General features: G+C 38.4%; 1 protein-coding gene across 1 annotated transcript in view; it reads left to right on the top strand.

Moving 5' to 3' along the window:
* MYT1L (myelin transcription factor 1 like) overlaps positions 1-27,946 on the top strand; it is a 220,988-nt gene that overhangs the window by 191,477 nt on the left and 1,565 nt on the right. Inside the window, exons 16-21 of the mRNA XM_053938244.1 lie at positions 358-441; positions 1,751-1,972; positions 18,294-18,385; positions 21,731-21,834; positions 26,256-26,399; positions 26,721-27,946. The exon at positions 26,721-27,946 is cut by the window's right edge and continues 1,565 nt beyond it. Of these exons, the coding sequence (XP_053794219.1) occupies positions 358-441; positions 1,751-1,972; positions 18,294-18,385; positions 21,731-21,834; positions 26,256-26,399; positions 26,721-26,861 (787 nt within the window). The 3' untranslated portion in view covers positions 26,862-27,946. The remainder of the gene's footprint in view (positions 1-357; positions 442-1,750; positions 1,973-18,293; positions 18,386-21,730; positions 21,835-26,255; positions 26,400-26,720) is intronic.

The following is a 27,946-nucleotide window of genomic DNA, read 5'->3' as shown; positions in this document are numbered from 1 at the left end:
TGTCTCTCAGCCCTGAAACACTAGCTTCGATTCCTATTAAAGATGCCACTGCTGCTGCTAAGTCAGCCGAAGGAATTATTAGGCAGAGGGTTTACGAGCTGCCTTCCCTGACTCCTGGGGGCGTTCCTGTGTGTATGGAGTGCACAGCACCGGCAGTCCTGTCCTGCATCACAGACTCACACATGCAGATCCCCCCTTGTGTGGCTGCTGCAACTCTCCTTATTTAACCACCTGAGCTTTGCCTGTGGAAACTGGACAGGATTGCCTATTTTGCCAGTTTCTCAGATAGAAAGTGTATTCCTGTAAAGTGTGCCCAAAAATGAGAAATTGCATTCTAAAATGTTTTCTTTCACACAGTCTTTCAGGCTGTCCACGAGCAAAGAAAAGTGGAATCAGGATAGCACAAAGTAAGGAAGACAAAGAAGACCAAGAGCCAATTAGGTGAGAACAAATATTGTTAAAGGGCCTTTGTATGTTTTATAGGTCTTATATAGGTCTTCAGTGGTTTTTAAGGCATAAATGTTATTGTGTGATAGTTATCCAAGGGCAGGTGACCACATTGATTTCTATGAGCAAATCTAGTTTCTGTGCTGATTGTTTCAGCAAAGGATGCAGCATTAGCCAAGGATGCAATCATCTGTAATTTAGAAATAGTTTTAAATTCTTCATTTTCGGAAGAATAATCTGAAAATTAATAATCTGTTTGCATACTACAGGCAAACCATATATGCTAAATAAAGGTAGTTATGGGAATAGAGGATCGAGTGTTTATATGAGACTGCTGCAACCAATCTGATTGTTCATGCAGTTTGCAAGAGAAACAAATGCCTACTGTAAGTCTTGGTTTCTTCCTGCAAGGCACTCTGATATCAGTGGCTGCTGAACTTGGTGGATTTAGTGACTGCTTGGACCATTCAGGACCAGATCCTCAGTGGAGAGTTGCAGGAATATTTTAGTTCACAAACAGTGAAGTAATTGGCCTTTAGTTTAGATGTGTGTTATGTAGCAACACATTGAAAAAAAAATGTACTTCTCTTTAAACGTTTCACTTTGAAGATTCTAACCTTTTCCTTCTAACCTTAGTTATTTGGTTTTTAGTATATAGAGTATACAGAGCAGTATACAGAGCAAATGTATGGGGAGATTCCCAAGTAAGGAAAACCATCAGATGAATACAGCCTTCATTGGTCTCTGGGCTGTAGCACATAGTTTCATATCATCACCCCTATTCAAAAATTAGTTAAAGGAGCTCAGCATTTCTAATGAGGTGCTCTGACCATGTGATAACTGTGTATACATGACATTTTCATGACTTCAGACAAGTCTTCTTTGGGTTCCATACCTATAAATAAAATGTACCAAGAATTATACTAAGTAGTATCTTACGCTTATAGGGGTTTTATGGGCAATTTCACTGCTGGTCAGAGCTCAGTAGCAAATATTTCAATTCCACTGTGATATTTACTGTGATAAAAACCTGCAATTCAAATACATATCTCAGTCCTTTTGTTACAATTGCATAATATCAGCAGCTAGCCTCCTTAGAATTTATCAGGGAACTTTTTTTTTCTTCAAATTGTAAAGTTCTGCTTGTAATTTTACCCACTATAGGGTATCTTGACTATTTTTGCGGCCACAGTGTAGGATTATTCTTCCCTTTTCGTGTCAGGTTTATTTTGACTTTGTTGTAGAGGCTACCAGGTATATAATGGCAAGATAATAAAGTTTATCTCATCTATCTGCTATACAGATGTCCAGTTCCTGGCTGTGATGGTCAGGGTCATATAACTGGAAAATACGCATCCCATCGCAGTGCATCAGGGTGTCCTCTTGCTGCCAAAAGGCAAAAGGATGGGTACCTAAATGGCTCACAGTTCTCTTGGAAGTCAGTGAAGACGGAAGGAATGTCATGTCCAACACCAGGATGTGATGGCTCAGGACATGTCAGTGGTAGTTTTCTTACTCATCGTAGGTGAGTAACTATGACTTAACTTTTTCACTTATATTTATTATTTAAATTAGATTTAAAATACAGCTTTTTTTCATGGCATTTTTCTGTTCCTTTTGAATTTCATATTACATTAAAAAATAATCTTTACATGTATTTGTTGGTAACTGGAAATCCAGACACGCAAGTTTATGTATGCAGATATAAACCCGCACTTGAATCCATAACATACAGAAAATTTTATGGGAAAAATCATGCATGAGAGTAACTGTAAGTTCCTATTGCTTTGTTGCATATTTCTGGACTTGGGGTAATTTTATTTAATTAAAATTACCTTGGGGTAGACATTGTAAGACATATCTGAGTTCACCTTATTTTCAGTGATGCCAAACACATTCTTGATTCTCAAACATCAGAGCATGGAACTGAAGAATATTAGGAAAGAGCTCCATAAAATCAAAATACTTCTATTCATTTGGTAGTGAACATGTTTGTTGAAAACAATATATGTAGAATACCAAACATTATTTAAAACTAATGGAATGTAAATATTTGACAAAAGAAATACAAAGCTTGATTTTTCATAAACTTGGCAAAAATATGAGAGCTTCAATGATAATAATTTTCATAGCTTGTAAAAGGAGGAGAAAGTGGCCAGTCTTATTAGGGATAAAACCTGCTGCCATTTTAGATATTAGATTATGAAGAAACAAGGATTTTTTTGAGCTCTGGCTGGGAATCTAGGCCTGAAAATGACTATAATGTCAGAGCAAATTTCTTATTATATAATCGCTAATATAGAACTCTATTACTTCAAATATGTCAAGTTGATGTCCCTAATTTGTCACCCTCTCCAGGCAGACCTCAGTTGAACTTCTGTACCCTTTAGTTAGCTAAACCAATTTGATCTTGTTTTGTAGTCAGTTCTAGATACAGAGGTGAAAAGTGTACTTCTTCCTTCTCTTGCCTGTAACTATTTCCTCTGATTCTTTCTTTGACAATCCTTTAAGCTTCACTCAGAAGCCTTATCCTTACTTCAACCTCTCCAGACTTTGTGCACATAGTTTCTATTTCTTGTTTAGGCTCAGAGTTGTTTTTCTTCTCGGTCTTTTATGGTATCTACCATGAAGGGATTCTGGTCCTTGACCTGAGATGTTACCTGAGTAGCCAAATGTATTACACAGACTGCAGCTCCCAGAGGCTTTAGGAAGCAGGGGATGCAAAACTGACCATTTATGCAGATACCACATGTGGGTTTAAATTTCTGAATTTCAGTAAAATACCAGTATTAGTGTTCATATTTCAGTTTTACTTTATTCATTACGGTGCAACATTTATTTAACTCAGAGAGATCTGTCATTAAAGTTTTTAAATGATTTTACCTTTAGTTAAAAGGTACAATATAATTACTGGGAGATTGCTTGCAAGGAGTATTCACATAGTAATTAATGGTTTCAAGGAGAAAATTCTTTCAACAATAACTAACTTTTAAAAGAAATGTACTGATACTAAGTTTAACAATTTAAAGGGAAAACTGTGGCTAGATTTTTCTTTTAAGGAATGCTTTAATGAAAAAAAAAACCTAATAGAGTAACCTAAATATGACATTTAGCTACAAAGCAACCATGTGTGTTTTTTTAGTACCACTATCATAAGTAGAAACAGAGACTTGTAAATGGCTTACCTTATAAGATCAGTTTTTGGGCAAAAAGATCTATTGTTAGAGGAGAGTACCACAAGATGAAAGGTTGCTTTAAAAGACTGATGAAGGAGATTGATTCTAATTAAATGTCTTGATGTAACAAAGGGCCAGTATTCTAAGTTGTGAGCAAACTGAACAACTTCTTGAAGCTTCCATATGCAGTGGTAATGTTAATAACAAGCCATATTATTTTGAAAATATTATTAGTACTTGTAGAATTCTTAACGCTGTTAAAAGTGGTTGGTTCATTTACTCACACAAAGAAAAGCACATGGAGCCATTTTAGATGCCTTTGGGTTACTTATACGGCCTCCAGCTGCTGCTCAGAAAGGTAGGTCCAGTGTAATATTTATCAGCCTTACAGATGTATCTTCTCAAATAGCATTTCATGCCTGTATACGCAGAACTGAATCAAACTCTGAATGCAGGATTGAACATCAGAACAGTTCACCTACCTTAAGAATCTGCTTGTACGAGATGTAGGATGCATTTACTCCACTTCCAGGATCAGTGGAAGGCTGATCACCAGCCTTTAATCAGTTGTACCATAAATGTCACTGAGTGTGTCAAAAGGGAGTGTTTTCCCCTGCCTACAAACAGGTACTTTATGCCATTTGAAGTGTCCTTAGGGCATGCAATATAGCCATACTGGGTTGGCCAAAATGACTGAAGACTTGTGATACACCCCATTCTTTGATTATGACAGCTGAGAGCTAAATGTTCCTGGCAGGGGATCTACAGGGGTGCTGGTCTTGTTCAAGGAACGGGCCCCAGAGCTCCATGGCAGCTTTGACACATAGTCAAAACATGCAGATGTTTAAACCCAGGTGTCATAATCTGGAGCTCAATCCCACCTAAATCATAGAATCTTCATTTTCTTGCATAAGGATGAAATATTCCCTCACTTCAGGTGTATCCATTCTAACAGGCCGTGGTCTCATCTTCTGCCGCTAATAGCATTTTGCTATACAGCCATGGCTTTAAATCTCACATTCTCACCTTCTGAAGAGAATCAATGCTATGCCAGTTACACAGTGAGACCAGATTTATGGACATTCTTTTGCAGGTAGAGCTGGTTTCAGCATGCATGGGGGGAAGGTAGGGCTGTGGCCTTTAAGTGAGACAGTAAAAGCTCCTCAGGAAGGAGGAGTTAATGTCTTCATTTTTGCCAGTACACCTTGCTGTAGTCCTATTAGGATTTTTTTCCTCCCCGGTGGAAATATTTTTCTATTGGCAGACTTCTCTAAGCATATATATGCATTCATTGCATGTGTAGTTGTCCTTTATGTCTTCTCGAAGATTTTGGTATTTTTCCATTTTTAGATAGCTGTTAATATGCTGTTATTAAAACAACTGTACTGCTCTGGAAATGAACAGCAGACTGGCTTGTGAAAATGATGCCAGATGTTGAATTTATCAAATATCTATTAGGAAAGGTATTTTTCAGGTAAAGATTTCTTAGAGCTGCTCTTGACATTGTACACATGATGTCATTGCACTGGTATCATTGGACACTGGAGATGATCCACAATCTTCTCTAACTGGTATGTAGTCTGGAATTTAAATGTATGCCTATTCCTACATTCACACTTATGAAGCAGAATTAAGTAGCCAATGAAAAATGTCATAAATTTCACTGAATTTTGAATCCTACCCTATGATCAAAGGTACCAACGAAAGTTTCTGGTTTTTAACATTTCATTGCCTGTTCACAGAAATGTCTGTTAATAGTTTTATTTTGTCAAGGAGTTTGCATTAGGAAAGAATGGAAACAGAGAGTTATCAGGAGGGACTTGAAGCACAGGATTAAGTGTGCTATGCTTCAAAAACGAGTCTGTGCTAGGAAGAGAAGCCAATGTGAAATTAGGTGACCTATCAGCAGTATGAAAATGAATTGGAAGGCATGTAAGCATGCAATCAGTAGATAGATAAATTAAATAGGTTATAATGAAATGTAAATTGCTTATTATACTGTGGCTTTGCAGTTTAGTTCTTGAGCAGACCCTTGCGTCCCCATATTTGACTTAAGAAGATGTTTATGGATGACATAATTTCTAGTGCTGTGATCAGTAGGGACTTTCTCAGAATATACTTGGATTTTGCAACCCTGCTCCTTAGCACAGAGAGGGAATGTGCTTGTGCTGACTTCGGTGGAAATTACCTGCAGAAATGCCTTCTCAGATCAAAAACTGTCTTCTTGCTCCCATCTTCAGCTCACTTTTATTTACATCAGTGATCACCCATTTCAAACACATTAATGTAGCTTTTAAATTCCCTTTACTAAGGAAAACTGTTGTGGTTTAACCGCAGTCAGGACCTCAGCCCCACAGAGTTGCTTGCTCCCTTCCAGCAGCATGGGGGAGAGAATCTGAAGTGTGAAAATGAGAAGATTTGTGGGTGGAGATTAATAGGTCAAGAAAAAGCCATACTCACAAGCAAAGCAAAACAAGGAATTAATTCACTGCTTCCCATGGGCAGTCAGGTGTTCAGCTATCCCCAGGAGAGCAGGGCTCAAGTGATGGTGTCTTGGGAAAACAAACATCATCACTCCAAATATCCCCCCTTTCTCCTTCTTCTTCTTCCCCAAACTCTGTATACAGAGCATGACACCATATGTTGTAGGATATCCCTTGGGTCAGTCCCCACCCAGCTCCCAACTTGTGCTCCCCCAGCCCCATCAATGGTGAGGTGGGATGAGAAGCAGAAAGGCCTTGACTCTGTGTGAGTACTCCTCAGCAGAATGGAAAACATCCCTGAATTATCCATGCTGTTTCAAGCACAACTCAAAAACACAGCCTCATACCAACTACTTTGAAAAAAATGAACTCTATTCCAGCCAAAGCCAGTACAAAAAGATTTTAGTAGAGCTGTAATATATAAGAGATTATCAAATTATAAGGCTTTTTTTCCCATTAACAAGCTAATGCTGAATAGAGATGAAAGTGTAGAGAAGGGTGGTTTTTCTTCAGTGAACCTGTGCCCTTGCTGAGGACAGTAGGACTCCAAGATCGATAAAAAAGTTTATAGAACAGGATTTGTATTTGAGCAGCAAGGGCATATCACTGTGTTTGCAAAATGTCTAGATGTGCTGGGGGAAAGCAATGGACATCATCCACTGCCTTTTCCCTTCTGAAGGAATGTATGTAGAAATTATCAAGTGGTTATAGGAGATTATTACATATGACACTTGTTACAGGCTATCCGCTTTATGCATAGGAAGGTTTAGCTAATGGTAAGGCTGTCAGCCCACAGGAAGTTCACTCAGTTCACCCATTACCACACATACATGTCCTGAGGTGAAGGAGCACTATCAGTGTTGTTTCCTCCAAAAATTCTATGTTGGTCATAGCTCTGAGTTGCACAAGTGCATTAGTAAGCATGGGAACAGACAGATTATGAAAAAAGACCAAAAAATAAAATCCCCAAAAGAACATCAAGACAGGAGCTGCCCTCTGCAGCTGCTTTCTGGAAGCTGATACCTACACTCACATGGATCCTCAGAGAACCTCTAAGTTCTCAAACACTCAAAGCATTTAGGAGATGACAAATGTGAGGGAAGAAGGTTGAAGATGTAGATTTTTCATATGCAGATCCTTTTTCTCATTAAATATGCTTTGCTAGAAATAGATACTGCATAAAAATCCTCTGTGATCATCCTCAACTTCTGAAGGGAAGATTTGCAAATGCCCCCTACAGTCAAGCCTCCTGGTGCTCAGGACCACAGAACAGCATCTCACCCCAGGGTTTATCTGGGGTGGGTGCCCCCAAAGAGGCAGTAGCTCTGTAATACAGATGCTTTATAAAACACAGGCTAGTGGCTGCAAATTTTCTCATAAATTTTTGTAGAGCTTTCAATATTTGCCTGAAGTCACATCCTGTCTTAACAGCGGCATTTCTCAGCTTCAGCATTTAAAAACATAAAAATACTTATAATTAAGTATTATTTATTAAGTATTAAAAATTTTATAATTATAACAATTACTTATCATTAAGAGCAATGGCTCTCCAGCTCTCCAGCCTGTGCACATCTTTTTGCATAGTGTGAGCCTAAACCAAGCACCGTGTTCCAGGTGTGGCCTGACAAGCACTGAGTGGGACAGTGACTTCTGTGTCCCTGTGGAGATGCCCTTGTTGATGCCACCCAGTGCCCTGCTGGCTCTCTGTGCCACAGCAGCACCCCTCACTTACACTGAGCTTGTCATCCCCAGGACCCCCAGGTCCCTTTCCAGGGAGCTGATCCACAGGCAGGTAGGTCCCAGCCTGTGCTGTACTCAGGAATATTTTCCCAGGTGCAAGACCTTACACTTATTTTGTTTGAACTTCATAAGGTTCTTGTCAGCCCACCCTCCCAGCCTATCCAGGTCTTCCTGCATTGTGACTTTCCTTTCCAAAGAGTTCACTTTGGTATCACTCAGTTTGATATTGTCAAACTTTATCAGGATACACTTGATCCTGCTGTCCAGATCACTTACAAAGACTGTAAACAAGTTTGGGCCCAGTATGGATCCCTGGGAGTCCCCACTTGTGACAGGTTGTCAGTTTGAAAAGGAGCTGTTTACCACCACCCTGCAAGCAACTTCTCAGCCAGTTTCCTACTCACTACACAGCCCACTTGTCTAGACCATTACACATTTCTCTAGAAGGAGGCCATGGGAAACCGTATCAAAAGCCTTGGAGAAATCCAGGTAGACAATGTCCACTTGTCACTCCACGCCCCCCTCCCCCCGCCATTCAACCAAGCAAGTTACTTTGTCACAAAAAGCAAATTTGCTTTTGCAGCTTTGTCAAGCACAGCTGGTCCTTGGTCAATGTGTGCTGGCTTTTCCCAATCATGTGCTTCACCTCACTTGTGATAGCCCCTAGGAGGATTCATTACATAACTTTCCCAGAGACTGAAATAAGTCTAAAGAACCTGTAGATCTTCCTTTAAACCTCTTTTGTAGGTGGGGTTGTCACCATCTCTCTTCCAGTTTTCTGGAATATCCCCTGATCTCCACAACTTCTCAGAGATTATGAAGAGGCTTGCAACAACATCAGCCAGCACTCCTCACACCCTCGGGTGTGCAATGTCAGGCCCCATTGATTTGTAGTGCCAAGCTCCTGTAACAGTTCAGTTGCAACTCTTCCATCAGTGATGGTGAGTCTATGTTTACATCAACCTGAAGTTTTGCTCCCAAAGCCTGGGGCCCAACAGTGTTGGTAAAGACAGATGTGAAGGAAGTGTCAAGAACTGCTGCCTTTTCTGCATTGCTGGTGACTAATTCACCTCACCCATATAATAATGTGCCAATATTTTCCTTCTGTTTCCACTTGCTCTCTATGTACTTAAACAACCATTTCTTGGAGTTCTTTACATTTCTATAGCCAGTTTCATTTTGAGCTATTCCAGCTGCATCTCTGCATCCCCTAGCTACAGTCTTATCATTCCCAGTGGATATTTGCCCACTTGTCCATCTCTGGTCCACTTCTCTTTTGGTTTTGAGCAGACCCAGAAGCTCGCATTTAAGCCAGTTGCAAGCATCCTTCAAAACACAAAGGATCCAAACTGCCAGCTGAATTCTCAAGGTGCCCTAAGCTTTTAAAATACCCTATTTGTCAGGAGTTTGTGTCTAGCAATATCTTTTGAAAGGTGTTCCTGTGCTGTACATTGAAAATGGTAAAAACTTTGCAGAGAGAATTTTTTTTCTATTCATGAAACATAAATGCTGTCAAACTCCAGATTTGTAAGAAGCTTTGCATATGCAATGCATTGAAGTATTTGATTGCATCTATTTCTAGCCAGGTCTCTTGTCAGGTCAACTCTTGTCCATGCTTTTATTTGTTGCTACAGTAACTTGACAGAGTGCTGCATTTGTGTCAAAATTAATTCACTGTTTTTCTTTGGTAGGCTTTTTAAGTTGTTTAGGGTGTTTGTTCATTTGGTCTTAATCTGCCTGTCCCCTTCCTGCCATTGATCTATTTTGCTGTTTCCCATCTCTTAGTTTTTCCTATAAGCTGTACATTGCTATTCAGCAGGAGAACGTCATACATCATTAAGAGTATGGAAGAACTAACCAAATTCACTACATTTAACAATAGCTACAACTGACAATGATAAGCATCATCATGATGGCATCATTAAAAGATGACAGGCGTGGAAGTGCACTGACATTTCCAAGAAGACAAGGAAAGAAATGTGGCAATTAAATGTAATAATAATATACATAAAGAAAAAAAATATCCATGTGGTGGGTCCTGCAGTGCAAAGGATTTTTTTACTTAGCAATTTTGTGTTGACCTTAAAGGAGAAGGTCTTCCTAAACCACTTTTTGACACCTTCCTCTTCCCATCCTCATTCTCTCCTACAGTAGTGTTCTGGCCCTCTTCCCTTCTCAGTCCCTGTGGCTCCTGTTCAGTCTTCTTACTTCTGAGCCCCTCAGTCCGCAGCATTTGCAGTAGTTGGTGCACTGGCAGAACGGGACGGGCAGTCTCAGGTGTTGCTTCCAGCAAGCATTCTTCTGCTCCAGGCCCTACAACCCTGAACAGGGCTGGTGGAAGGGAAGGCTCCCACTTACACACACAAAGTACGTGAAGGTCTGGCGCTAAACACTAACTCACATCCACTTAGCATGTCCAATGGACAGTCTGTCAGAGGCTTATAGCTCTGCCCAATCTACTTCTGTTTTTGTGAGGACAGCAGAATGCATCTCTAAACTCAGAGCTACACCCCATGAAACATCATTTCTTGCTCCAGTTCATGGACAGTTAGAGTTATTCATGGAATTATTTGGACTATTTTGTTCTCCTCAGCAGGGACAAAAAAATGTATACAGACAAAACAGTGGTATAGAAGAATATTCTGAGAAATATAAATATTTTTGCTATGACATTTCAAGAGAAAAAAAAAATGAGCCTGGCCTGACAGTTACCACTGAAGATTTCAGTCAGATCAGTTAAAATTTGACAAAAGTTACAAGTGACTAAATGCAGAACCTGGTTGTTGAAAGAGTTAGGCCCTTTGCAGGTAGTTCTGCCAGCTCTTTTCATTACAAACTGGAAGAAGGATGGAATAGCATTTTAATCAGATGTACCATTTGCTAAACTGGAAGGCTCTTGATAGATAATCTAAAACTACTTAAGAGGTTTACTTACTGTGGGAAAGTCACAGAGAAAATAATATAAAATCCATATTAGAAAAAGCAGACTGCACAATATAAACAAGAAAAATCATTTTACTTAGCAGACCTGACAAATTACAGCAGACAGCAATTGTACAGGTGTTTGCAATGTGACACCCCCTTGATTTCATGCACTTAGCAGAAGCTGTCTGGTTATAAGTCTGCTTGTCCTCATTCCAGACATAGCTCATAAAAAAGCAGAGAATACAGGATGACTTTTTAGATTTCAGGAGGGATGAATTTTCCTCTTGAAATACATTTTTCTCCTTGCTGTCTATACAAAGCATTCAGAGAAATTGTGCTTCATTTTAAGTGCCGAAGTGAGCTGTACTTGGTCACTAAATAGACCACATGAAATTTTCAGCCACCTAAGAGCACTAATCAGAGTTGTGTAGCTAAACATACACCTTACCTATTTATACACAGGGAAGTCTCAACCTTTCTTTCTATTCAACAGCCCAGTAAATCCACTTGTCTTCAGGTCATCTATCCTGCTGTGGGCAGTCCCCTGACAGGAAAGAGGCTGATAAGCTTTGCAGTAGCCAGCCCCCAGCTTCTGGGGCACTCAGCTGGCCCCCGTTAAGTGCATGGCTTAGTGCTAGGGCCACCTGTAAGTGATGTAATGTGCTGCAGTGGGTACTCACTCACCAAAGAATAAATGAGAAAATTTTGAGCAGTTGTTACACACTGGGCAAGAGCCAAACCTCTTTCCCTCTTCAGGGATGATACAGGTCAAAGCTCATTAACACATGTGAGAAGCCCACCCACAAAGCCTCTTTGCTGACTAAGCAGCTTCAGTTAACTAAATATGATGTAAATTTGCCAAGGGACTACTGTGCCCAGCTGAAGGGCAACTTTGGCAGTGCTCTTACAGTTCCAGCATGTCAAGATTCACTAATCCCTTTTCTGCTGTATATTTATGCCCCAGGGGGATTCCTTTCAAATTGAATCTGCTCTCAAGGCCTTTTCTCTCAGCTTTGCCATGTTAACATTTATGCATAATTCCTATTTTTGTTTTTCTTACCTGATGCCTTCTTTGTTGTTATGAGGGATAGGCATAATTAAACTATAACGCTACCTTACCTTTTAAATCTCCACTAAAAAAAACCCAAATACCTTCTCTTCTTCTGGGTGGCCATTTGTTGTCCATTTGGTGCCTCTGACTGACCAGATTTTAATGCTAATTCAATCCTCCTCCCACTAAAATAAGAACATAGTTCTTTCCAGAATGTTTTTCTGAAACAACAATCAGATATTATTAAAATAATTTTGAAAAGCTTGCATTTTGTTTTAATCATAATGGCTATATTTTTTTTAATGGCCATTTGGATAATGGTTTGATTTTTCTTACTTCTGAAGCAAAGATTTATTTTAACAGAATAAAATCTCAGCTACTTTCCTCAGCACCTTTGGAAAACAACTTGAATTAGGAGCTGTCACTTTTCACGTTACATTCAAGCTTTTAGTATTTTTAACTTAGATTTCCCTCCTGATTCAAAATTGAAGATTTTTCACAGTAAGCATTCAGGTGTGAGTTGTAAATGCACCCAAAAAAGCCCAAAACAAACAAAAAAACCCACAAAAACCCCAACCAAATAAACCAACCAAACAAAAAGCTTTAGTTGGGAAACAAGACCTATAAAGGGCCACATCAATAAAAATTATTCTTTTCCAAAGAAGAATTCTGAAACTGAGCTGAAGAGATTATTTTTTTCTGACACCTCACACCACACAAAGGCAGCTGGAGTTGTGTGGGGAGAAGAGGTTCCTCTGTGAGTCACAGCAATCTCCATGAAAACAAAACTACCTTGTTTGCAGAACCTCTCTCCTGGATTCCCTTTGCTTCACATCTCAGTAAGAGCCTGGGGAAAAGCCAGTCATCCTTGAATGTAAATAAAAATGAGTGCTGGTTTAGGGAGGGTTCCTTTTATCTCTGCTGGAATTGTGCATAGGCTATTTCATCCTTTAAGGTGTGTAGCAGAATTTACTAATGGGAATAAGGAAATCACTAAAGCTGATACCCTTCAACATAGAAAAAAAGGAGTGGTTCATGGATTTAATATTAAACTAAGGAATGGGCTACTTTGATCACTGAGTTTGATCTCTTAACTTGAACTTCAAACATTAGCAAATAGTTGAGGAGCTTAGTCGTAAAAGTAAGGTTTCAGCCATTAACAAAATAAAACAGTCATTCTCACCGTGATCTGTATTTCCCTGAATTTCAAAAGGATTTACATCTGGGGCTTGTTTTGAATATATCTCTGGTTAAAAGAGGTCCCTTGAAAGTGACTTGTTCCTTCCTCTAGTCTATAGACAATGCTATTTTTAATAAACAAGAGGAGTATTTAATTTTCTTTTTGAAAAATCATTGTGGTTGTGAATCTGTAAACATCTTGCAGAGTTCATAAAATTTGTCCTCAGGATGCTTTTTGGGTACTACAGGTTGAGGCTCTGGTTTCTTTACACCCTGTTATTTCTTTCTTTGTAAACTTCAACACTTGACATACTAAATATAAAAGTTGTGGTTTATTTGACCTTTATCTCCTCCTTTCCCATATACCTACTTCTCTGTTTGGAGATAGTTTTCTTCATTTGAAAAGCCAAGTGCAAATGCTCCAGCTTCAAGAGGGACTAAACTGCATCTCTCTACTGAGAGAAAAAATATATTTAACACACAGCTGGAACCCAGATAACTAAAATCGGTCACCCAGACAATTGCTCCACTTGATCAATGATGCTTCACTCTGGTGACTTCTGTTGTTTGCCTCCCTGAAGACACTGCAATTACATTCTTGAAACAGTTCAGGATTTTAGCCCACATTTATTTAATCTAAATTTCTTGGTAAGTCTGCACTGATCACTACCTAAAAACTCTTTTAAAACTTTTTCCCTCACTAATTTTCATTTTATTTTTGAATGAATTTCACCCTATTTCCAAATTCACTGAATATATGGCAAGGCACTGGTTGCAGTAAGATAACCACAGTGCTAAACCAGAAAGAAAACTCATTCTTCACTTTATGTTCAACTCTAATAGATACAATCACCATACAGTCTTTATAGTATTTTGTAAGTTATGGCAGAGGGTGGTTTTCTAGGATTATGTGCCAGACAGTACTTTTCTTTCTCAAATTAGAGGTTAAACCCAACAGTAGAAATTTATCAACAGCCAAGACACATTGCATCCCAACAAAATAAGGTGCTGATGGTCATCTGGTTGTTGATACAGCAGGGACTCACAGCTCTTGGTGAATCAGAAACTCAGAGGGAGTCCAGAGTTGGTTGCTGGTGCTTCTCAAATCCCTACCAAAATGCTGTGGCTTCAAGCCCTGTGGCTTGAGTCTGATAGAGATAATTCATGGTTTGGTATGTTTATACTGAATTTATTACAGCAGCACCCCAGCAATGTTGTTCGAAAGCCTAACTCATTTTTATTATGGAAAGAATACTCAACTGTGTTTATATCTTCTTATGATTTCTTCTGTTGATGAGAATAATAGCAGGAGCAAGTGAGATAACTGTCATTAATTTTACTAATTCTTTGCTGGAATGAGTAAGCTGCAGAATTAAGTAAAAGTCAGTGTAAAGTTTGAAAACCTATGACAAACATCAACTGTAAGGGTTCAAACTTAATAACAGAATATCCTGAGTTGGAAGGGATCCACAAGGATCATTGAAGTCCAGACCCAAGAATCACATCAGGTGCCTGAGAGTATTGTCCAAACACTTCTTGAATTCCATCAGACTGTGACCACTTTACTGAGGAGCCTGTTCCATTGCTCAACCACCCTCTGGGTGAAGAACCTTTTCCTAATATCCAACCTCAACCTCCCCTGACACAGCTTCATAGCATACATAATGGGAGGACCTAGATATAAAACTACTACCTAGATATTTCTCGCAGTCTTTTTTTCATTTCTGAGATATTTAAAGCATGTATTGCATAACTCTTACAGCACTGAAATAACTTTCACTTCTGTTCTTTTGTTTGCCAGTAACAGGAAAAAAATAAAATCATATCTACTCCTTTCTACTTCTGTCCTTCTGTCTCCTTCTACTCCTCGGTCTTCTAGAAATCTCAAGCAACTCTCAGACTCACTGGGATCTCAATTCAAACTTCTTGGTTAACTTTACACTTCTGTAGGGTTCAGCCTTTGTACAACAGACCACTTTTGGTGCAACACTGCCTTGACCTTGTTTTTCATCTTGTCTTTCCATACAGCCTGAGTTCTTTTGGCTGTTCGCAATTCAAAGAACAGTTGCCTTCGGTAGAAGTAAACATATTCAATAAGATAAGAGGTAGAATGTCCTTGCAGAGTAGAAGCTTATTCTAAAAGTCCTAATTTACTTTTTAATTACTTAAAACAGTTTTAGGTAACTTAATTAAGAACAGAGCAAAGCAAAAGGTGTGCACATTGCTATCTTTGACTAACTAATCTCTGAAGAATTTAGACAAGTTAAACAAACTGTAGTAGAAGTCAATACTCTTCATTTAGGTTACTAACTTGGTATCTGCTTCGCTGAAACTGAAAGTGCCTGGCTCAGGAAAGTGAGCTCATCTGCTAACAATACAATATACAATTAATGAAGAGACAGATTTGCCAGAGAAGATCTGCAGAGGAAGGCAATGGCATGGTCTGGCTTTGGCATCTTCCTCTGTGGTGAGCAGGATACGTTCAGGAGTTTTGAATGCTTTCTTAAATTGCATAAAGCCACTGGAAAATTTAGAACCATCTGTTCATTCATGGCCTCTTCTAAAGCCAGACATGTAACAAGCTAAAGGTAGAGGTGCATGATGCACAAGTTAAAGCTGTGCATGTAAAGATCAGGGAAGCGAAAAGAGGAAGCTTGTGGATTAGGCATGCAGATATATTGCAAAAACCCCATTTTGGTCATAGCCCTCCTCTGTCTGTACATATTGTATTAGATCACCAATGGGTTAGAACAAAACTAATCTGGCTGTATAATGTGGAAACCTTCTGCATCCTCACTAGTACGCCCAAAAAATAGGCAGCCCTTTGCCTTTCCTCTCACTAACTCATGATTCAACTGGGTGCCTCCAGAAGAAGGTAGATAATCCATGCAGAAGGATTCTCAACAGTTCCAGCAGCAAGGATGGAGCACAGCACCCAGATCTTTGTGGTTCAGTTTAGGCAGAAGGCTGCAGTCAGGCAGAAGGGTGCCTGAACTGCAGCCAAGCTGTAGGTGCTCCATACATGCCTACCCCAGCAGTACATCTCTCTCTAGTGGTGATGGGCCACAGACAGTTGCTGTTAGTCAGCTAGAATGTGATCACCCTATTTTTGGGAATAGGAAAGCTTAGTATTGCACATATGGAACCTTGCAGCTCGGGCCGCAGGGTGAGAGCACACCTTGGAGCACCCTGGGCACACTAGTGGAGAGATAACCCTCCAGACTAGCTGAGAAGATATCTACAGATTTAGGCAGTCCTGAAAACTTGGTGTGCAGAATCATGGCCTGGGAATAAGATTGGGTCCTTGGCTCCAAAATTTGGATTTAGGCACGCTGAATCACACAGTAGATTTCTAAGGCTTCTGAACAAATTTGATTTGTTTGATTATTTTTCTCTGCTCTCAGATGTGTTCTAGGATCCAGGTTTCTTGTTGGTCTGTTTGAATGCTGTACCCATAGGCTGTTTGAGGGCTGATTTTATTTTGAGGGGTTGTCATCAGTCGAGAATTTTATAGAGAAAAAGGCTACAGAACAAGATGAGAGTAAACTAATGCAGTTGGTTTTATGCCCAGTGATGCTAACTTCTTCTGAAAAAGAGTGAGGACAAAATATGAGAAAATTCATTAAATCAACTGAAAGGTAACAAAAATGAAGTCAGTTAAATGATGCAGAAACTTTGCATATACTGTTATCCCATTTCCTTCTCTGTGCCAACATTTTTTTCCTAAAACACCAAATCCTCTCCTCCTTAATCGTCTTCAAGGCTCCCTTTGACAGTTCAGGAGGACAGTTGTTTACAGTCACACACTGAGTCCATAGCAGACCTTGGAGTAGTAATTTGACATCCTACCAACTAGGCTATAGCCAAAAGCTACTAGGCCATGCCATTTCTTGATGCTACTAGTATTATTTTATTATACATCTTCTTAGTCACAAAGTTGTATAAAATGTTGAACACAGATTTTTTGCTGAGAAAATCATTCTTTAAAATATATTTTCCTAAGAGCAATCCTTTTTTGTATGAGTGCACTTGATAATAGTAGCCCAGGCCTTTCAGAGAAATGTTTTCAATAATCAAACACTATACCTAAATTAGAGGACTTTATTTAGAAGGAAGTTGCATCTTTACTTAAAGAAATGCTTTTAATCGAAGACACCACTTTCCTCCATATTACAGAGCAATTACTTGGGTATTAGATTTGAGTCTGATTTGCACAATTAAAATTGTAAAAAAACGTCTTCCTTTGGATCTGGAGCAGAAATATAAATGTGCCTGTATGCAATGAAAAGTACATGACATTACCCAGTTTGCATGGCTATGAAAACAGAAATTTTCAACTGAAATGTTGAGGCAACAGGAAATTGTGTAGCAAGCTTCCAAATTCTCTTCACTAAAGATAAAGCTTCCTCAGAATAAGATTATAGTTTTCCATCATTAAATTAGATTGAATATGTATTTTCTCTTATTTGCAATAGTGCAACTACATAAAAGATGTAATTTTGGAAAAAGGGGGTAGTTCGGTGTACCGTTATTTGTTAAATACTGAGCACTGTCTGATCTATATTTTAATTTTTGCAATAAAGACTGCTAAGACTATGTTGGCTATCTAAATGTTTTGTACAATGTAATTAAAAAGCTGAATATTTTGGCAGTGTGAGAGAGAAGAGATAACTGAATGTACATCCATAAATGTAAAAAATACTCATTATAAGACATATATATCCCCCATTAAAACAAGGTCATTTTTACTGGAATTACTTTCCTTGGGCTCCAACAAAAAGCCAACACATAGTTACTGCCACTTTAAGAAAAAATTTAGAAAAGGGCCTTTTAGCTAGCTCAGTAGGTGATATTCACAAAGAAAAGCAGTTTATAAGAGCTAGTAATTTGGATGTGAGAGGTAGCTCATGTCCTCCTCTCAGCATTCAGTTCCATGTTTGAACATTTGAATCAAAAAAGGGCGGAAGCTCAGAGCAGGGACATGTAAATTCAAGTGGGAGTATTTACACAATAACTGCTTTTAAAATAAAACATTTTATTAAAAGTATTTTGTCTTAAGAAAATTGAACTGTATATCTGACTTCTATATTAGCTGTCTATGCAAAAAGAATTTGGAAGAAAAACAAATGAAATCACTACTGGTAAATCCTTTCTTTTTTCAGACTAGCGCACTCTTTCAGTGCTAGGCAGTGAAGATAAACTATGTCTCTGATACACTTTTTATTACAGGTTTGGATCACAGATTTCTTTTCAATGACCTGTCAAAATTAACAGGCTCCTTACTGTTCACAGTTTATCAGGATGCCCCAGAGCTACTTCAGCAATGAAGAAAGCAAAGCTGTCTGGAGAACAAATGCTAACAATAAAGCAGCGGGCCAGTAATGGTAAATTCTTTAATCATTATGTTCTTAAATACTAGTTCTCTGTAAACTAAAGTTACCATTACTCTACTGCCTTTTTTCCTACATGTATAAATCCACTCTACGTAAATTGTGAATTCACTGTCAGTAAAAGTGAAACCAGGTCTTATGCTCTCGAAACGTGAGCCAGGAGTAGAGCAGTCACATTGAGTTATGTCTATATAAATCTAAAACTCCAAAATATTTCAAAGTAGAATATACCATGATAATTTGCTGCTTCACATTTCATTCATCAAAGGGTGATAGTTAGTCTTATATTGTTGTGGGATTCAGAAAAGAAAAAGGATTTATTTCCAGAACGTCAATTCCTCCTGAGTTCCCTCGAATTCATTTAGACCTATGGCTCTATAACCTCTGGCAGATGGAGATGGCTTTGTGCCATTTCAGCTCCAATAAACTGCAATTCTTCCTGGGAGCCTTGAGTTGCAGAGAATATGATGAAGGTACTTTGGATGAAAGTCAGGATAGTATCCTGGTAATTGGAGTGCAGTAAAAGCAAAATGTAGGTGCTTTAGTTCAAGTAAGTAACATGATAAAGACTTGTCTGGGAGGTGCCCAAGTCCTGAGTTTTCTTGGAGCACTATGTAGTTACTTAGTCTGTGACAGTGCATGCCTTCTTAACTGTTGGTGTTAACTGCATTTAGAGCCACAGAACAGGAGGCACCTCAGCCCACATGGCCAGCACAGCTGGAGAAAGCAGTGGCTGTCTTTGTTCAAGAGTTTGTAACCGGGGAGTGAAAGATCTGGAAGTTATTTTCTCTACAACTGGGTAGTACTGCAAACTATAAATATCTGCCATGCTCAGGAAGAATGCCTTAAGGAATAATATGTGGATATTTTGCCTACTTGGACACATGGCCTGCCTGAACAACCCAGTGAACTTCTATGATGGGGTGACTACATCAATGGACAAGGGAAGAACTACAGATATCGCTTACCTGGACTTCTGTAAAGCCACAGCCATGGTCTCCCACAATATCTTTCTCTCTGAATTGGAGACAGGTGGATTTGATAGGTGCAGTGTTAGGTGAATAAGGAATTGGCTGGATTGTCACATCCAGAGGGTAGTGGTCAATAGCCCAGAATCCTGATGGACATCAGTGATAAGTGTTGTCCCTTAGGTGTGGCAGCAGCTCTATGGCCACAGAGAGCAACAGACAGCTTTCCCAGGCATTTTCCAGGGGAAGGCTGTGAGAAGATCAGAGAAAAGAATGATTAACAATTCTTATCTTCACTTGCTGCACCTGTTGTGAATATGTGGAATGTGTTATAGAGATTTGTTTACCAAAGGGTGATTTCTTAATTGGCCAATGGTGATGGTGTTTGGATTCAAGGACCAGTTGGGTCCACCTGTATCGTGACTGTCTGTAAGGGCGATGGGTTTCTTTAAAAGTATAATATAATAAAGTGATTGATCTGCCTTCTGAGAAGCATGGAGTCAATGCTAATTATTACCCCTTCGGGGATGCCACGTTACGACACCTTAGGGGTCTGTACTGGGACCAGTGTTATTTAATATCTGCATTAATGACGTAGATAAAGGGATCGGGTGCACCCTCAACAAATTTGCAGATGACACCAAGCAGTGGTGCAGTGACACTCCTGAATGACAGGATGCCATCCAGAGGGGCCTGGACAGGCTGGAGAAGTGGCCCATGGGAATCTCTTGAGGTTTAACCACGAGCAAGGTGCTGCACCTGGGTTGGGGCAGCCCCCAGTATCAGCACAGGCTGGGGTGAACAGATCCAGAGCAGCCCTGCTGAGAAGGACTTGGGGGTGCTGGTGGGTGAAGGCTGGACATGACCCAGCCATGTGCCCTCGCAGCCTGGAGACCCAAACGTGCCCTGGGCTGCATCAGAGGCAGCGTGGGGAGGGGATTCTGCCCCTCTGCTCTGCTCTGCTGAGACCCCACCTGCAGTGCTGCACCCAGCCCTGGGGTGCCCAGCACAGGAAGGACATGGACCTGCTGGAGCGAGTCCAGAGGAGGCTACGAAGATGATCAGAGGCATGGGACCTCTGCTGTGAGGAAAGGCTGAGAGAATTTGGATTGTTGAGTCTGAAAAAGAGAAGGCCTTGAGGTGACCCAATTGCAGCCTTCCAGCACCTGAAGGGATCCTACAACAAAGATGGAAAGGGACTTTTTATAAGGGCACATAGTGACAGGACAACCGGGAATGGGCTTTAAACTGCAAGAGAGTAGGTTTAGATTGGATATTAGGAAAATACTCCTTTCTGTGAGAGAGGTGAGACACTGGAACAGGTTGTTCAGAGAAGCTGTGGATGTCTCATCCCTGGAAGTGTTGCAGGCCAGGCTGGATAGGGCCCTGAGAAACCTGGTCTAGTGGAAGGTGTCCCAGCCCATGGCAGAGGGGTCAAAACTAGATAATCTTCCCTTCCAACCCAAGCCATTCTGTAATTCTATGATCTCTTTCCTATCAGAGTCAGGCACTGTTGGGAAAGTGTGAAGGATTCACACCTGCAGAAGAAGGAGAAGGGGAACACCAGTTTCTCTGGCTTTAGGTGTTCACACTTTGACTTGAAAAAAGACAGATCTATCTCTTCCCAGGATTATTTTATGCTTCCCAGGATTTTTTATGTTTTGTTATATTAATTATAAGGATACATAAATTAAACTGTTACAGTTTACTCCTGTCTGAATTCTTAGAAATGCAGATACCATTAAAATTCTGTTGTTTTTAAGATCTATGTCACAAAATGTGAGAAAGCATTTCCATTTTAAAATTACTCTATATATTGTTTTTTAATAACACCCTTCTGAACTCTTCATGAACGAACCATTCTGAGCCTTCATCAAGCATTAAAAACAACTGCAGAATCACAATATATCCCAGTGCATCAACAAAATTTCTCTTTGTTGAGAAAAAAAAAATTAGTTACAGGTTCTCTTGATAATGCTGTGATATGAAGAGATTACCATGTTAAGGTTTTTTACTTTCCTTCAGAAGATCTGTAAGTGGTCACACTCTTTAAATAAATTACATATGACAGTGGAGCGAAATTTGTTGCTGCAAGTACATTTCTTATAATATAAAGTTAAATGAGAGTATATACAGTTAAAGGTCCTTTTGATCCTCCAGGTATTTTCAACTTTTTCACTGGAGAATTACTGCAATTTTGAAAGGAAAAATAGTTGAAAATACTTCTTTTTAACTGCAGAATAAAAGTTTGAAGAATGCTTCCTTTTTTGTTTGAAATAAATTGATTTTTAAATATGGAAATAATTAATTCACTGAACACTGATTTAAGCCTTAATTATTTTAACACCTCTTTTATTTTTATGTCATACAGGTATAGAAAATGATGAAGAAATTAAACAGTTAGATGAAGAAATCAAAGAACTAAATGAATCCAACTCTCAGATGGAAGCTGATATGATTAAACTCAGAACTCAGGTAACAGTTTTATGAAGCCCTAAATTCAAGCTGCTTTTTCTATATGACTGATTAAAAAAATATAGGAAATCTATTGTTCCCTTATATATTAAGATATCTATGCATAATTTGCTATATATAAAATTTGAAAACAGTGTTCATTATGCAATTTTCTCATCAGTTACCAACAGTAAAAAAGCCAAAAATAACTCAGCAAAATACATTCTTTAAAATAATGGCAAAACATGACCTGTCATGGTCAGCTTGGTATTTCCCCTTGATAAGGCTGTGCCTTTCTAAGAGTAGTTAAAGTACTGTGTGATAACATGGTCGTTAACATAAGTTACAAGGTGAAGGAGCCCAGAGGAACAACATGGCTTTTGCCCTGGCTTACAGAGGAAATTTAGACAGAGAAGTGAGTACCTGGTACACTTCATCATGTGATACACTAAATGCAGCCCTTGGCAACAGTAGTGGTTCCAGAGATCCAGCTTAATTCTTTTTTCATTCCATATAAATTTGCTGGGGGAAAAGAAAGCAGAAAACTTAACATTAGACTATTAGCTAAAATCCCATTATTCAGTAGTTCTAAAACTGGATGGAAAAAGCAAAAGAAGAAAATCAATTGCATTCCCCTAGAATTTTTCAGTGTCCAGCATAGATTCTGGTGCTTGTCTCTTCACATGACTTGAGCACAAACAGGAGCGAAATTCATCACAGTCACCATATGTCAGTCTTTAGTCTCATGATCATAGTCACTCAGATGATCTCAATGGAATCAGAGTAAACCATTCCTTGTTACTTCTTTGTCTGCTGCTTGTGGAGATGGGCACCATGTCCATTCTCCTTCTCTTCTTGTATAATCATAAATGCAAGGCAGGATCTACTTCTTCAGCTTGGTTTTTATTTGATTTCCAAACCTTAGCCAGATTGATACTGAAACCTCACTTCTACTTTATGCCTGCATTCAGAGTTCCACTGTCATTATTCAGCTTTCATAGGATTTGATTCATGGTTTACACAGTTTCCTGATGTGTCCAAATATAACTGTAGGAAAATGAGGACAAAATCTGCAAGGACATAAAGCAAGAAGAATAATCAATGGCAGGAAAATTTCATCTATTTACTCTTGGGAAATTTGGTCATAAATTTTGAATCTGGCAGTTTCCAATTGCCTTATGGTTTCTTCTGCTTAATACACTGTAGATGCTATTCACATACAATGGCTGAGTTTTTAAAAAATGTGAAGCAGTTTGGCTGTTACATGTACATTAGGTAAATGCTCCTATTTGTAAAAGTCAGTAATTTACTGCACTTTTATATTTGGCCAGATGGACTGAAAAATAAAGCCATGATAACACTATCACAGGCATTAACATGTATTGAGTTTCAGAGATTTATCTAGGAATTTCATATCAAACTTTGATCTGAAATGAGTACAGAAGCCATACTTTAGTGGTCTCAGTTCCAGCTTTCAGACTAGTGCCATTGCATATTCTCAGAAGTCAGATTAGGCACTTTGTGGGACCACTGAATGTTCTTGGTAAGAGAAAACTCAGCTGGTGATTTTACCATTAAGTTAAAAGGATATTTTTCACACTTCAGTTCAGCAGATTTAGAAAAAGGGTAGATTAAAATGATTAATGGGATTTTAAAAAGTAGAGCTACAGGAGACCATGAAAACATTATTTTGTCTACCAGTCATCTTTACTTCCTAAGATCTTCCTAAGCTAAACCTGCCAGGTGCTTGTCTAACCTGTTCTTTACTTCCCATACTAGAAATTCCACAATCTCTGGGTAATCTGGTCTAATACTTATCTGTTCTTACCCAGCTAGCTACTAAGGCCTTGCAGAGAATCCCAACTGAGTTAAACTACAAAAAAAAATTTAAAGGCCTTAGTTCTGAATTCATACATTCTCCTGAAGATAAGAAATTTACATTTACAATACACAGAGAGTTTGCATCATAGTCATTATCAAACTATTAAGAGGATCAAAGTCAACAGTCCTCTTTATTGGCAAAAGTGAAATTATATTATACATAACAAAATGTTTGCTGATAAACCTTTAGAAAATCATTGTGCAACTCAGATTTCAGTAGAACTTGACAGATGGGAAATATGCAATGGGAAAATAGTGGAAGTTATATGAACACCAGAAGTAGCAACAGTCTTGTTTGATACAGATTTGCAATCCATATAATTGTAAGTGCCAGTGAAAGTTTTTCATATGGCAGGAATAGGAAATGGTTCCATGTAGAATTTTTCTATTTAATAAAGTAAAAAGTCAATCCTTTTTCTTAATTGGAGCTGTTATAAGACTCTCCTTTATTCAGCTGCCTTTTTACTTAAGGCTTCGAAGAAATTATTTTTAATCTAAGATCTCCTAGTAAATTTGTTCAAATTTAATATGCAAATATGAGAGGAGCAGAAACACATAAAGGTGAGAGGGGAAGAACAAATCTGCAAATAATTGCGTGTTTCATACAAGCAACAGATTTTATGTATTTTCAGAATACATACAAGTAAACATTTCTTAGTTTTAGGGTAAAATATGGGGAGGAAAATTTCAGCTTTTAAGTGAGCAAATACAATAATTACATTTAAAACAAATTAACTTCCAGATGAATACTAAGTCAAGTGGTGAGATATGCTGATCATCTGCCACTGTATTTGCAGATACTCAGCATCTCATGAAAAAAAAGCAAGAAAGATGATTCAAGTTGCAATGCTTAGCTAGATAGAAAATCTGTAGAATGTCAGGTCCTGCTGAAGTTAGTGTAAGGTGGCTGCAGTATGCCATACTGAACTGAGCCTTCACTGGCATCAGACTCCTCATTCTGGTCTGTAATATAAAAAAAAAATTAGGATAGATATTGGAGTATGACTTGACTAAGAAGCACCTATGAAAGATGTTTTGCATTGGATACAGCATTTCCCTCCAATAGAAACAAGTTGAAAGCAGAATAAGAGAGAAGGATCAGGTGTCCAAGTTCAAAGATGAAAAAAGTATTTTTCCTTACAAATATATTTTGTGGAAATTAGCTCAAAATCAATTAATTATGACAAAACCAAGTCCCTACAATACTGGCAACTTGGATTAACTGTAATATGCACCTTTAGTCAAAGCACGAGATACCTGGAAAGTGCTTATGTAGACACATCACTTTTCAAAATTCTATTAACTAATGGGCGGTATTTCCATAGGCAGACTAAAAGTTTAGGTCCAAAATAAAATGTGACACCTATAACTACCTGACTGTGCCACCAGTTTACTCACTCAAGGTCAAGTTAACATGCACTTAAGTACCTGTACCCTTCTGCCTGTTACTGCTGCACAAACCTCTGACCTTCCCATCAGCATTTTAATTGTATCAATTCCTTCCATAACTCACTCTCTAGGCTAGTATAGAAATGGATAAATATCATTTTGAGAATTCAAAACCTTGTGTTCTTTGGCATTTTTTCCACTTCACTGGCTTCTTTTTTCTTGATAATGCATATTTTAACCTACACACACGCAGAGCACACTGTACACTCTGTAATAGATGTTAACAGTTATCACCCCATGTGGAAAGTGAGGACAGGGCTACAGAGGAAGTACAGACAGATGTGAGTGAGCTCTGCATGTGCTCTTGATGAGCTGGCCATAAGCCACTGCTCATCTGAAATCCTTATAACTCCATTAGCACAATGTTCTCCACAAGCTCTTTCTCTCAGCAATGCTTTTAGCTCAAACAGGGCACCATGCAAGGTCAGAGCTAATGTGTCTGGTCACCTGGAAACACAGGCAGAGCACAGTCTCAGTTGTTTTCACTTGCACATGAAGCAATGCCACAGGCCTATGTGCAAATATTCTTCAGTTTCTTCAGTTTTACAACACATTGTATGTATTGGAAACGTTCTGAATTTGTACATACATTGCAATAACATGCAGTTGTTCAGCTTTCAAAGCAGCCCTGTGAGTTTGCACAGAGTCATATTATACTTACAAAGAGCTAAACACTGGCAGCAAGGAGCTGTGCATGCTTAATTAACAAGATCTGTGTGTAGCTGAAAATATAAGAAAAGCATGACTTACTGCAGAATGCCCCTAAGATTGGCTTCCAGGAGTTTAACTGCATGGGTGAACTTGCAGAACTACGTCCTTAATGCCTTTCAACTGTACAAGAAAAGCTCTAAAGGAGTGGAATCAAATCCAAGTTCATTCACTCACTATTTCCACTATTGAAAAGACAAGCTGTTAAAGTTATACAACATACAGTGGGAATAAGAAAGCCTTAGTGAAGATAAGAACTGCAGACTCAAGCAAAACCTTTTTAAACATGAATGAATAGACCTTTTCTCCTTACCCTGATATTTCTGTTCTCTCTCACTTCAAAGAGTGCATGTTTTGTACCAGTTTGCCTTATATTACATTGTACACAAATTTGTCCATTTTAGATTACCACAATGGAGAGCAACCTGAAGACGATAGAAGAGGAGAACAAAGTAATTGAACAGCAAAATGAGTCTCTTCTTCATGAATTGGCCAATTTAAGCCAGTCTTTAATTCATAGTCTAGCTAATATCCAGCTGCCACATATGGTAAGTGATTGAGAGCACAAGTTAAGGAATTTGGCGATCTTCAGTTCACCTCATACAATAGATACCTTTTTTTTATGTTTATGTTTCATCAACCAGTTGGATATTTGTGGTAACAGCACTGAAACCATAGAGATACATTTAACTGCTAACAGACATGGAGGGCCTGTTCCAGTGTATCCTGTAAAATTAAGTAAGAACTAAATAGGCTTTTTAAATATTATAAAAATGGTGGCAGTATGCCTTGCTAATATGTTATGCTTAAATGAATATACAATTAAGAAAATAAAAGTTGTATATGAACTACTATTTAATATCTCGTAGGAACCAATCAATGAACAAAATTTTGATGCTTACGTGACCACTTTGACGGACATGTATACAAATCAAGATCGTTATCAGAGTCCAGAAAATAAAGCCCTACTGGAAAATATAAAGCAGGCTGTGAGAGGAATTCAGGTCTGAACAGCTGCTATAGTGATGAAAATCTTGCTTAAAAAAAGGATGCCTCTTGTTTTTTGCTGCTGTAATTTACCAGAAAGTGTTATATATTTATTTCTGTTTGAAACAGTGTTATGCTTACAAGACTTCATAATGATTTTATGTCTTGCTTTAAAGATAGTAACTGCAGAATAGTTTTTTGAATACATTCACATTTTGTACGTTTTCATATAAGCTGACATAGTGTGATATGCCATGTAATGTTTATAGCTGCTAATGTATGCACATTTTTGGGGTATATATATTTCTGAAGAGGTAAGCTGATCAAAATAAATAGAGTGTAAATTCTTTTTAATGCTTTAGTGATTAAATGTTTTAGTATTTTGAACTGAAATGGACAAAAAAAAAAAACAGCTTTGAATGACAATGTTGCGGTCTGCAGCCACTTTTTAAACACTATCATTTTGCCTCATGTTGGAGGATTTTATGGGATTTAAGAAGTACATTTTGTGTGCATATTGTTTCATAGCAAGAATTGGTTGCAAAAATGCTTTATTTTTGAACAATGCTTGAAAATATTATGTGACTTTTGTTTTTGAAGGATGGTGTGTGGTGGGGGCAATAAAATGAGGTTTTTTGAATTCCAAGAAAATGGCATGGATTAGATGTAAGTTACAAAATGGGTAATTTATTGTAAGACAACATCAAGCCATGGAAACTTGACAGAAGATTCAAAGCAGCTTAAACAGCACTTTTTAATTAACTTCTAAGCATTACATGGTATGAATATGGGAACTTCCATTATGAAAAGAACTATATCAGAGGTGGACAACGTGAAGATTTCAGCTTTTGTTTTCCAATAAACTTTGGAGCCAACATTCTCTTATTTCTACCGGACTGCTAGTGCCCCTCTGAACTATCTGTTATAGCAATGTAGTTCATCTTTCAGAAATTCTGTGGTTTCAATTCAAGATGAAGGACAATATTTAAAAGTTAATATTGCCTTTTCACATCTTTAATTTTGGGATAAATACAAATGATCTGTGTCTATTAGAGTTACTGAACTGCATTCATTGCTGCCTGTAGTAGGAATGCAGTTCAGTAAAGAT

The sequence above is a fragment of the Vidua chalybeata genome, chromosome 3 (assembly GCF_026979565.1).
Source record: "Vidua chalybeata isolate OUT-0048 chromosome 3, bVidCha1 merged haplotype, whole genome shotgun sequence".
NCBI classification, from domain to species: domain Eukaryota; kingdom Metazoa; phylum Chordata; class Aves; order Passeriformes; family Viduidae; genus Vidua; species Vidua chalybeata.
The sequence above is the reverse complement of the archived record's forward strand: the minus strand, read 5'-3'. Positions and strand labels throughout refer to the sequence as shown.